Source organism: Schistocerca serialis, chromosome 2, assembly GCF_023864345.2.
Source record: "Schistocerca serialis cubense isolate TAMUIC-IGC-003099 chromosome 2, iqSchSeri2.2, whole genome shotgun sequence".
NCBI lineage: Eukaryota > Metazoa > Arthropoda > Insecta > Orthoptera > Acrididae > Schistocerca > Schistocerca serialis.
The window spans coordinates 1,162,544,107-1,162,556,822 of NC_064639.1; the positions used below are offsets into that span (position 1 = coordinate 1,162,544,107).

The 12,716-nt window shown below is 43.3% G+C and overlaps 1 protein-coding gene across 1 annotated transcript in view; it reads right to left on the reverse strand.

Annotated features, from left to right (window-relative positions):
• Positions 1 to 12,716, reverse strand: part of LOC126458633 (cytochrome P450 9e2-like) — a 77,288-nt gene that overhangs the window by 39,876 nt on the left and 24,696 nt on the right. Inside the window, exons 4-5 of the mRNA XM_050095801.1 lie at positions 12,436 to 12,641; positions 7,213 to 7,405 (exon numbers count right to left, since the gene is read on the reverse strand). Coding sequence (XP_049951758.1) covers positions 7,213 to 7,405; positions 12,436 to 12,641 — 399 coding nt within the window. The remainder of the gene's footprint in view (positions 1 to 7,212; positions 7,406 to 12,435; positions 12,642 to 12,716) is intronic.

A 12,716-nucleotide genomic window follows, 5' to 3' on the forward strand; every position in this document is an offset into this window, starting at 1 on the left:
TTACCTGGCTGACCCGCTATAACCAGTGAAATCTCTGCAAAGTTATTCTAAATCCTCTGTCACCTGCTCCAAACCAGCACTAGGTTTAAAAAAGAATTGTGACCTGGATTTCTGATCCTAGTTCATCCTGCAAAAGTTGGCCAACACCACTTCGATGGGAACTACCTAACAACAACACTTTCTTTCTCTTAACTGATTTCCCTACATTCTTACTTGGTTAGTCTAACCACCTTCCACACGGAGCACGTCCGTATCTCAACACTGACTTCTAGTATCAGCTTACGCAGTTGGCGTCAAGTATATGGGCCTGAAGATGACGTTGTTACACCGTTGAAACTAGTTGCCAAAATAAAATCGACACCTTAAATACAGCTGGAGGAATTTCTTCATTTTTAATATATATTCCGTAATGGTCCAGCTCCTGGAGCAATGTTTTGTGATCAACACAATCCAACTCCTTAGTTAAACCAAAAAATATGCCTAGCGTTCGAAACCTTTTGTTTAACCCATCCACTATCTCACAGAGATAAGCCTTTTAAACCCGAACTCTTCATTTGATAGCAAATCGTGTGATATAAAATGATCAGTTATCCTTACACAGACAACCGTTTAAATAACTTAAGCAAACACTGATGGAATAGAAATAGGTTCAAAATTGTCTACATTATCTCTTTCTCCCTTTTAATAAAGCGGCTTTACTATTGAGAACTTTAATCGTTTAGGGAACTGGCCATTCCTAAAGGAAAAATTACAAATGTGGCTAAATACAGGGCTAACATGTGCAGCACAGTACTTTCATGTTCTGCTAGGCACTCCACCATATCCATGAGATTCTTCAGTGATTTAAGTATTGGCTCAATCTCCCCCTTGTCTGTATCACAGAGGAGTATTTCAGACATCCATCTCGGAAAGGCATTTGCCAAGAGAGTTATAAGATTTCCTGTGAAACTCAATTTTTCTTTAATTCACCAGCAATGCTCAGAAAATGATTGCTAAATACTGTACATATATCTGATTTGTCAGTAACAGAAATATTTTTACTACGAACTGACTTTATACAGTCGACCTTGAATACCATTATCACCTACTACATTTCCTTCTCTTCCTTTTCCTACTATCGAATTCCAGTCACCCATGACTATTAAATTTTCATCACCGTTCACTGTCTGAATAATTTATTTTATCTCATGATACATTTCATCAATCTCTTCCTCATTTGCGGAGCTAGTTGGCATATAAACTTGTACTACTGTGGTAGGCGTGGGCTTCGTATCTATCTTGGCCACAATATTGCGTTCACTATGCTGTTTGTAGTAGCTTACCTGCATTCCTATTATTTTATCCAACATTAAACCTACTCTTGCATTACCCCTATTTGATTTTGTATTTATAGCCCTTTATTCACCTGACCAGAAGTCTTGTTCCTCCTGCCACCCGAACTTCACTAATTCCCACTATATCTAACTTTAACCTATATATTTCCCTTTTTAAATTTTCTAACCTACCTGCCCGATTGAGGGATCTGACACTCCACGCTCCGACCCGTAGAACGCCAGTTTTATTTCTCCTTATAACGTCCTCCTGAGTAGTCCCCGCCCAGAGATCAGAATAGGGGACTATTTTACCTCTGGAATATTTTACCCAAGAGGACTCCATCGTGTTTTAATCATACAGTAAAGCTGCATGCCCTTGGGAAAAATTACGGCTGTTGTTTTCCCTTTGCTTTCAGCCGTTCGCAGTACCAGCACAGCAAGGCCGTTTTGGTTAGTGTTTCAAGGCCAGATCAGTCAATCATCCAGACTGTTGCCCCTGCAACTACTGAAAAGGCTGCTGCCCCTCTTCAGGAACCACACGTTTGTCTGGGCTCTGAACAGATACCCCTCCGTTGTGGTTGGACCTACGGTATGGCTATCTGTATCGCTGAGGCACTTAAGTATCCCCACCAATGGCAAGGTCCATTATTCATGGGGAGCACCATCACATACAAAATTAATATTGAAGTCACCACATATAACTAATTTCTGGTACATTCTATAAAATGAATCAAGAACCCTCTCTAGCTTGAGCAGAAATTAGAAGTTTAGTTTCACTAAATTCAACTGCCCCTGCAGAACATTCAAATATCTGTTCAGTGCAGTGTCGTGATACATCTATTGGCTGACATGGAATACTGTTTTTTTAGGTACATGGTCACTCCCCCACACTGGAAGGAACTCCTTGAAAAACTTGAAAAACAGCCAACTAATCTGTATGCTGGTAAAGGAAGCCTCTGAATTGTCAAATTATTTTAGTGGTGCTCCGACATACCAATAATCTCAGAGTCAACATCTGTAAGCAGTTCACTGACTTTATCTATAATACTTGTTATTTTGATGAAATATGCTAATTCCTTCTCTACTTGGAAACATTACGTCCTCTGAAGGTGAGCCCTTAGTTAGAGGGCTTTAAGCAGGTTCACCTATCAGCTGAATTCAATCTACAAAAGGTGCAGCTCTAACACCAACTCCTATAGGAATTTTTCGATGAGTGATCCCACCACCACTCACTACACTGTCACATATAAGCTTTGCCAGCCTCCCCTTCCCATATCTACCGAGGTGCATGCCATGCCCAGTGAAACCCGATCTACTGATGGACCCAACTGGCATCACTGAGATGTGACCCATGTCCTCTGCTATCAGTGTCTTCTCCTACCCCATGTAAATGCGAGGCCAACGATTACCCCGAAACAGTTGCACGAAATGCACGTTAGTGCCACCAGTTTGAGAAACTATCTTTACCAGGTGACCACTTAAATCGTATTGCCGTCCCTATCAACACTATTCCATGCTCCACCCACTATCGCTATCTGACCCTCCTTCGTAAAATTCGTGCATAGCTCCCCTATGCTGTCAGTCACCCGAGCCAACCCTGCACTAGGTTTCACAACGCTGGTGACCTGGCACTCACACCGCAACACTTCCTACAACTGCTGGTCCACACCTCTACCGTCAAATCTATGGCACAGATCTTACGCTCTTGCTCCTCTGTCAACTTATTTCTACTACAGATTCTGTATTCCCAGGAGAGGATCTCGCTAGAATGCCCACTGGCTTCCCCACTGCACTCTCCCCAATGAAAATACTTAGAACAAATCCCACATCGTAATCCACTACTCACAAACCTACGAGAGAGCCCACACTTCTCACTCATGGTAAAATTTTACAGTTAGTGAAAAAAACTAAATGTCTACGTTACGTAAGTTCAGTTACACCAGTAGAACTATTTATAGAACTAACAATAGCGGTGTCCAAATTCTCTCTCTACTTAAAAAGCACCTACTTTTATTTATACTACTAAACCACAAGTAATACCAATACCAACGAAACTTCACAAAATTATTAGGTAAAACCAAAAATTCAAGCGGCCATTGGGACTCTCAACGAAGTTAAAACAGTGAATGAAAATTTTACTGACATATTTGACTAGAAATAATAAGAAACTTCATCTGAAAACTAAAGCACGAAATTTACTAAACGAGTGCAACGCACAGAAAACTAAAAAACACAGCGATCGAACGTTCCCAAATGTTTATTAAATCGGTATTTCGCCCCAAACAGCAGGGACCGCGGCTGAAAACTATTAAATTTAGTAACTGTCTAACAGTGCACAAATAACTTCGTCAGTACTTAGCTTTGTAACCGCTACAGCTGCAACTGCAAGCCGCAAAATGTAAACACACTCAGGGCGTGAGGCATGGACGAACGACGTAAGCACACTCGCGAGTCAATAATACAGGAAGAAAGTCTGAGATTAATGAACATCCACTAATGATATAATTTTACAGCAAATATTAGTATGTCCAGAATGTGGAGTGCATGATTTCCATGCGTCACAGCGCCAACGTCCAATTCCAACTATGTCTACCAGGTGATTCACAGTCTCACACACCTGACCAGTATCAGTGCACTCGTTGATGAGTCAACACGAGCTTGGACAAAAGGAGCAGGGCATTATTGGTGAAGCTCTGTTATCAAAACAACAGTAATGCCGCAGCTGCACTTCGAGAATATCGCCGGTTGGAAGGATTACGGAAGGGTCCTGTTTCTCCACCTGCTGTGAAGAGCACGATGAAGAAGTTCGATTCACTTTGAGAACTGGGCGTCGCTTCAGGAAGGAGGCCGACGACCGGTTGCACCGCAGGTGGCTCCTGATGAACTCGCTGTCGCTACAGCAGACAGTGCTGCGGGCAATTCCCGATCGCCAGGCAGTTGGGGTGCCGTGTCCCGACAGTTGAACATCCCGTGGTCCACTGTACGGAAGGTGCTTCGAACGATTCTCAGCAGATTGCACCACAGGAAGCACAACGACATGTTGACTTCGCTCTCCTCTTTCTCGCAAGGATTGAACTTGAGGAGGGCTGTTCCTGGACCATGCTGCGGACAGACGAAGCTGATTTTTCTCTGAAGGGTGAGGTGAACACACAGAACTGGCGAATGTGGGGCTCTTCACCTCCAGTCATTGTGCGTGAAGTGTCTCAGTCTAGTGAATGTGTCACCATATGGAGTGTGTGGCTTCACGGCTACATTGATGATTGGTCCATTCTTTTTGGAACAGGATGGTGCTCAAGGACCCAAAGATGTGCAGGGTGACTGGCCTGCATTACTGCGAAATGCTTCGCCAGCATGTCATAGCTATCTATAGGAGAGAGACGCATTGAGCTCAACAGTTTTCATGCCATATGGGGCGCCACCACACATCGCTCCTGAAGTTCACCTGCTTCTCCGTAACATATTTTGGAAACGATAGAATTATCAGTGGATCACCTGATCTCACTTCCAGTGATTTCTGGTTGTGGGGCTACCCAAAGAACAGGGTTCACCAGGGGAACATTCGCACGTGTTCTGATCTGTAGCGCAGCGTATCAAGAGGGGTAGCCAGAATACCTGCGGACGTGCTTCGTTCTGCTGTGCAGGATGCATTCCTGCGCTTTCAGACTCCTCTGGACACTGATGGGCGCCATATTGAGCCCGATTTGTAGCAGCAGTGGAATCGATATACAATGATATGATGTACCGTAGCAGCACATTAAAAGTGTTTCGGTTGAAGAGATTTTGCATTATTTCTCTTTCCCATGCCCTTGACATTAACACTACCAAGTCTGGTCCCCGTAGAGCAATTAGTTTTCGTGTTACAACGTCTTAAATAGGGAAAGTTTAATTATAATCACCGGTATTATTAAAAAATTAGCGAGGTGCGAGTAGGTCACGCGCAGTGGGGGTTTCAGGGTTTCGTACAGACTTCATTATGTGTGCGGACGGACAGTTTATCCAGTCTGGAATCGAGGATATTGACGATTCTTGCCAGTTATCAACGTTGATACTGCGAGATATCTGTGCCACCGATTCCAAGACTTTCGAGAATGTTTTAATTTTAAAAATGCGAAAAGAAGTATTTCATGATTTTAAATCAACGGGAATTACTCTACAGGTTTTCATTAGTGAGTTTTCGAGCATCAAAATGGGCGACATAAATGACCATATTTTTGATTGCACTGTCTTAAAACTTTTACGCCGCCACGGGCCCATTGCCCTTAAAATGTGACATAAATTTGAACTTGATACGGCAAATTTTTCCTTAGAAAAAGGGGCTTAATATAAGGACAGACAGTCAGACAACTGATAAAAACGACAAAAACATCTCCTTTCGTGTCGTATAGTTACAAATTAACAATTATCGAATTATTTCCCTACTTGTACTGTGAAACCTTGGTTCTTGCCGAATTTCTTGATCCTAGGTCAATAAGAACTACCCTATCGGTTTTGAAGGATGAGTTTTCGGGTATGAAAATACGTGACACCAATGACCGTATCTTCTAAATGAACTGACTTACAAGCTTAAAATTTTACGCTGTCAAGGGATCATAGACTTTAATATGTGACGTAAATTTGACCTTGATGCGTCAACTCGTTCCTGAGAAAAAGGTTCTGAACAATCGAACGGACAGTCAAGAGTTGTAGACAGACAAAGCAATCCTATAAAGCTTGCGTTTTTACAGACTGAGGCAGGCAAGCATAAAAATGGATGTATTCCGCAGCTCGTGGTCGTGCGGTAGCGTTCTCGCTTCCCGCGCCCGGGTTCCCGGGTTCGATTCCCGGCGGGGTCAGGGATTTTCTCGGCCTCGTGATGACTGGGTGTTGTGTGATGTCCTTAGGTTAGTTAGGTTTAAGTAGTTCTAAGTTCTAGGGGACTGATGACCATAGATGTTTAGTCCCATAGTGCTCAGAGCCATTTGAAACCATTTGAAAAATGGATGTACGGTCCACATTTCTTCTTAAACCACTGGACCGATTTCAACAAAACTTGGTACACATATCCATTACTGTTAGGCAATAATAGCTGTAGGAGTAAGAAATACCTCCCTATCATATTTCGGGAGATACGACGCCATAAAAGATGCGTGAAAAACTGCCGCATCATGCATGATATTTAAATTTACTACATTTGTGCTACTATCTCTACTCCTAATAGATTTTGCAGGCAGTTTCCACACGTGCCGATGAACATATCTACACAAATATATCATTGTACGATGCATAATGCAAGACGTAGACACACTTAAACGCGTAAAAAAATTCCGCGTCATGCACGAAGTTTTAATACATTTTTTATTTACCACTAAGACACTCCTATAGTCGAGTCAACTTAAGGAAATTCACGACACCTGAGAATGCTTTTGACAGCATTCAAAGGTGAAGCACAAACGGCTTTAGGGCTATAAAGAGGCGTTGATGTAGATAAGTTGATAAAATTGCGTTGTAGCCTCGTGAAGCAGCTGCGGGCAGCGTAGAGAAAGTGTACACTACAGACACAGTTGATTTTTTGCTTGAATTTCGAATAAAAAATTGGCAAAATGAATACCCGGCCAATTCTCGGTTTTTCATATAAAGCTTTAGTTAATCTTAATTACCGGCAACAAGAACATGATACTATGAGTTTTTGCCGGATTATAGCAATAATCAGGCAACGCTATGTTTAGATGCACTGTAAATAACCGCGGATGACTACAACAAAAAAACTACAATCATATTTCTTGTGTGATGGTTGTATCTAGAAATGGAACAGAAAATACATGGAGCATTTAAAATTTAGGCTGAAGCAGAGCAATTTTTTCTGTCGGCAGCATCAAATACGTCAAGCAAACATCTAAGAACAATGATGATCTGCACTTACGTTTTCCTTTGGGTTCAGTGCTTCCCTCCTTGACCGCTTCTTCTGAGCGCAGTTCGCCGCGACGCGCCTCCATGAGCAAATGGATGACGTCGGGACGAACGATGCCTTGCTTTTCACGGGTCTCGATGGTTTCGATAACCATGGATCTGAAGAACTCTGTTGCACTCCGGTCGAGAAGCGGTATTCCTAGAAGCTACCAAAAATAAAATACACGAGTTTCAGTCAGACGGCAAAGGAAATTGCTGACATACACTACGCGATCAAAAGTATCCGGACGCCTGGCTGGAAATGACTTACAAGTTGGTGGCGCCCTCAATCGGTAATGCTGGAATTCAGTATGGTGTTGGCCCACCCTTGGCCTTGATGAGAGCTTCCACTCTCGTAGGCATACGTTCAATCAGGTGCTGGAAGGTTTCTTGGGAATGGCAGCCCATTCTTCACGAAGTGCTGCACTGAAGAGAGGTATCGGCGTCGGTCGGGGAGGCCTGACACGAAGTCGGCGTTCCAAAACATCCCAAAGGTATGAAACTTGAAACTTCCTGGCAGATTAAAACTGTGTGCCGGACCGAGACTCAAACTCGGGACCTTTGCCTTTCGCGGGCAAGTGCTCTACCAACTGAGCTACCCAAGCAAGACTCACGTCCCGTCCTCACAGCTTTAATTCCGCCAGTACCTCGTCTCCTACCTTCCAAACTTCTAGAAACATCCCAAAGGTGTCCTATAGGATTCAGGTCAGGACTCTGTGCAGGTCAGTCCGTTACGTGGATGTTACTGTCGTATAACCACTCCGCCACAGACCGTACATTATCAAGAGGTTCTCGGTCGTGTTGAAAGATGCAGTTGCCATCCCTGAATTGCTCTTCAAAAGGGGGAAGTAAGAATGTGCTTAAAACATCAGTGCAGGCTTGTGCTGTGATAGTGCCACGCAAAACAGCAAGGGGTACAAGCCCCTTCCATGAAAAACACGACCACACCATAACACCACCGCCTACGAATTTTACTGTTGGCACTACACACGCTGGCAGGTGACGTTCACCGGGCATTCGCCGTACCCACACCCTGCAATCGGATCGCCACATTGTGTACCGTGATTCGTCACTCCACACAACGTTTTTCCACTGTTCAATCGACCAATAATTACGCTCCTTACACCAAGCGAGGCGTCGTTTGGCATTCACCGGCGTGATGTGTGACTTATGAGCAGCGCTCAACCATGAAATCCAAGTTTTCCCACCTCACGCCTAACTGTCATAGTAGTTGCAGTGGATCTTGATGCAGTTTGGAATTCCTGTGTGTTGGTCTGGATAGATGTCTGCCTATTACACATTACGACCCTCTTCAACTATCGGCGCTACCTGTCAGTCAACAGACGAGGTCGGCCTGTACGCTTTTGTACTGTACCGTGTTTCCACTTCACTATCATATCGGAAAAAGTGAACCTAGGGATGTTCAGCAGCGTGGAAATCTCGCGTAAGACGTATAACACAAGTGACACCCAATCACCTGACGACGTTCGAAGTCCGTGAGTTCCGCGGGGCGCCCTATTCTGCTCCCTCACGATGTCTAATGACTACTGAGGTCGCATATATGGAGTACCTGGCAGTAGGTGGCAGTACAACGCACCTAATATGAAAAACGTGTGTTTTTGGGGGTGTCCGGATACTTTTGATCACATAGTGTACGAAGTGTGGCTCTAAAATAACGGGATTATTGTTGTAACAAGTTTTATTTCAAAAAGACATTTAGTTTTTGTCACCTTCAATATACTTCCTTCCTCTGCCCCTACAACATTCCATGCGAATTCCCCATTCGTGGAAAGAGTGCTTAAATTCTTCCTCTATGGGCTTCTTGGCGACGCGTCAAGCTTTTCCATTCACTGACTCAACGGACAGAAATCTTGTTCCCTTGAATGCAGATTTGACCTTGGGAAGTAGATGAAAGTCCAGCAAGAACCTCAAGCTGGTAATATTGATTAATAGTTTCACCTTCAAGAAACCAGAGAAGATACACAACTCCGTGAATATCGAAAAAAAAATCATCATCGCTTTGACTCTTGATTTGCCTATTCGATTTTTTTTTTTTTTTTTTTTTTTTTTTTGCCAATGCATGGATTAGCTCTTAGTTCCTGGATCATAAGTGAAAAACCAAGATCCGTCACATGTTATCACTCTTTCCAAGAAATTAGTATCACGAGACTTCTGTAATTTCCCCGACGTATTTCTTCTTCCAGTAATTTTCTGGTTTGCAGCCGGATCCCATCAACATTCTGCCACGATATTTCGGCCCAGAGACGTTCGGCCATCCTCAGGTGAGCAGACGAGATACTCACGTCAGGATGACCGGACTTACCGTGGCAGAATGTTGATGGGATACCTTCAGTCGTATTCGAATTGTCAGCACAAACATTTTCAATCGATACTTTTCGTCAATGTTGATGGGATATCTTCAGTCGTATTCAAATTGTCAGTACAAACATTTTCAATTGATACTTTTTGTTCGATAGTGAAAGTTTTTCAGCACACACGTTTCTCATGTTAAGTTGGTTATGTAAAATTTGCCTTACGCACTCTTTATCAAATCCTACAGTTTCAGCAATCGATCGAATACTGAACTCAAGGACAGATGGAATCACATTAGCTACTTTTTCGATATTTTCATCCGTTTTTGATGTTGAACTGCATCCCGGGCGTGAGTCATCTTCAACGTCTTCTCAGCTATGATGGAAACGTTTGTTCCACTCAAAAACTAGCGTCCATGATAAATTCTTCGCCATACACTTCTTTTAATAAAATATAATTCATGTGAAACCACACGACAATTCGTTGCTCTGTTATTATCATTTTTCCGGCAGAACAAAAGAACAGCTCTTACACAAACGAATGCCACTGCCACACTGGTGTGTCTACAGACACCAAAGTTGCAACAATCGACTCACAAGGAACCCCTCTAGTACGAGGTCACAAAAGGACAGTTATGTTTACGCTGTTCTACGCACCACATACTGTCTGTAATTCAGCCTCAATATTGGCTGGTAATGGTAACATGGGACGGGACTGGAGGTACCCATAGGTAAGCACAGCTTGAGGCTACGGAGCTTAGTTGAATTGCTTAGCCGACGAGTAACTCACAACAGTGCTACAGTGCTAGTGATGTTGATGCAAAGCAGAGGAATGGCAACGATAATGCAAAGGAAACATTGCATTATACCTACAACAACAGTTGCCGAAGTTGACATTTCGTCGCAAAGGAGCCCAAGGAATTTCAGAGTGAGCAATAAATGGCAGATGAAATATTTGCGTTTCTGCAAGTTGAGTCAGTAGAATGTGTGGTGCGGTATACGATCGACTGTGCGGACAATATACACGAGGTGTACAATGACGACGACAGTTGCTTAACAAGCGAAAGTCGAGCCATGTAGTTCATCAACCTTGTCGGGCAGGGAGTCACAAATCCCGTCTCCAGTGAAACGTAGTAATGGACAATCGTTGTCCAAGGAGAGGATACTAAATATAATTACGTGTATTAAAGATCATCCGCAGCATAGTAAAAAACAGTTATGAACAGTCCGCAGTAACATAACCTTGGAGTGCATGAGAAGAAGTATAGACATTCAAGGTGGGACAAGGTGCACTTGTTACAAAAACTGATGTTTTGCACGTTTCGATGATTCTCGATTCAATTTACGGTATGTGGATGATAGTGGCCTACTACGTTATGCACATCAAAATGCGCGTGACATTGATTACAGTGATTTCAAGGAAAGCAGTGGATGGTTGCATAACTTCAAACAGTGCTACAGAATTGGAAGACGTAAGATGAAATTTCAAACAAAGCGTCAACATGACGATGCACAGCAAACTGCGGAATCGGTCCCAAAATTTGTGCCGGCCGGTGTGGCCGTGCGGTTCTAAGCGCTTCAGTCTGGAACCTCGTAGCCGCTACGGTCGCAGGTTCGAATCCTGCCTCGGCCATGGATGTGTGTGATGTCCTTAGGTTAGTTAGGTGTAAGTAGTTCTAAGTTCTAGGAGACTGATGACCACAGATGTTAAGTTCCATAGTGCTCACAGCCATTTTTTTTAACCAAAATTTGTAGACGATGTAAACAAGCTTATCCTGTCGTTCAGTAAGGAATTTGTTGTCTACTCCGACCAATCGGGATTTAAAGAGAAAATGCATATGAAAGGGACCCCAGAAGTTAGAGGTACCAATAGAGTTGTATCAAGATCAACTAACATCAATACCTTAACTCATTAGTAGAAAATTATGGCAACTGTTAATATGGATGATAAATTAGCTGAAAAGTTATTTATTGTGCTGCGTGAAGTGAATGGTGCTCTGCCTCCTATGATTTTTGCCTCTTGTGCGTGATCTTGCGAGGACAGTAGACAATACTTACGTCACAGCAAGCAGAAGTGGGAAAAGTTGACGTAAGAGAACTACAACTATGGCATGAGCACTGCTTTTGGACAATAGTTGGTCAAAATAACTTGCTTTTGCTTGATTTATGGGCTGTGTATATAAGTCATACTCCTTTAGAGCAAACAATCCCTCCTGAAAAGGGCGTCACATTGTAGTTTGTACCACCTGGAAACGCTGGGCAAATTCAGCCTCTGTGTGTTTGATATTCCGTGCCTACAAAGCATATTATCGCACTATCTGCCGTTACGCTTCAAAGGATAGGCAGTTTCACGATAAGCTCCACGACAGACTGTTGCGCATTACGTTGAATGTCGTCACATTCCATCAGTTCTCGTCACCCCGTTACACCAATACGATTCTCTAAGAATCTAGCTGTGAACATCCTGTACGATTTGTAACTCGGAAGGAGTCTGCCTCCGATCTTGTGGCTCGTTATTTTTCACTCTGTATTCATGGTGCAAGGTACTGGTTTGTTTCTGAATGTTGACGATGTCCGTTCTGTGAAGGGTAATATATACATCCCATAGAAGGTTGATCCCTGCACCTCCCGGACACACATTTTCTGTCGCCCTCCAGATACACATGGTGAGTCATTAGCAGCTAACATTTTTTCTGTGATAATTGTTAACACAACAATTTCAAATGGGCCTTACGAAAAGACTGAACATGCGACATCGCACTCAAGTGATTCCTTGGGAGAAAGCTTACGCTTCACACCTATTGCGTGCTTACTTTGCGACGGCATCAGTCCCGTTATTTTACAGCCCCACACGACGTACAAAGCAGTGCGGTGTTCATTCTCACCTGCATGAGTTTCGGAGACAGCAGATAGCCGACGGCCGTCAGTTTGATGTTTGTGAGCTCGCGGCCCATCCGGTAGAACGAGTTCTGCGGTTCCGACAGCGAGTCCACTTTGACACCGAACGCCGTGGTTGCGATGACGTCATTAGTGACGCGTGTGAAGAAGTCCTTCATGTCCAGTGTGAGCAAATTCTCCTTCCCGGCGGAAACTTCAACAATAATATAAACACCATGGGGTCAACATTTTCACTGTTCTTTTTGCAGCTGAAATAGAATGTCTTATC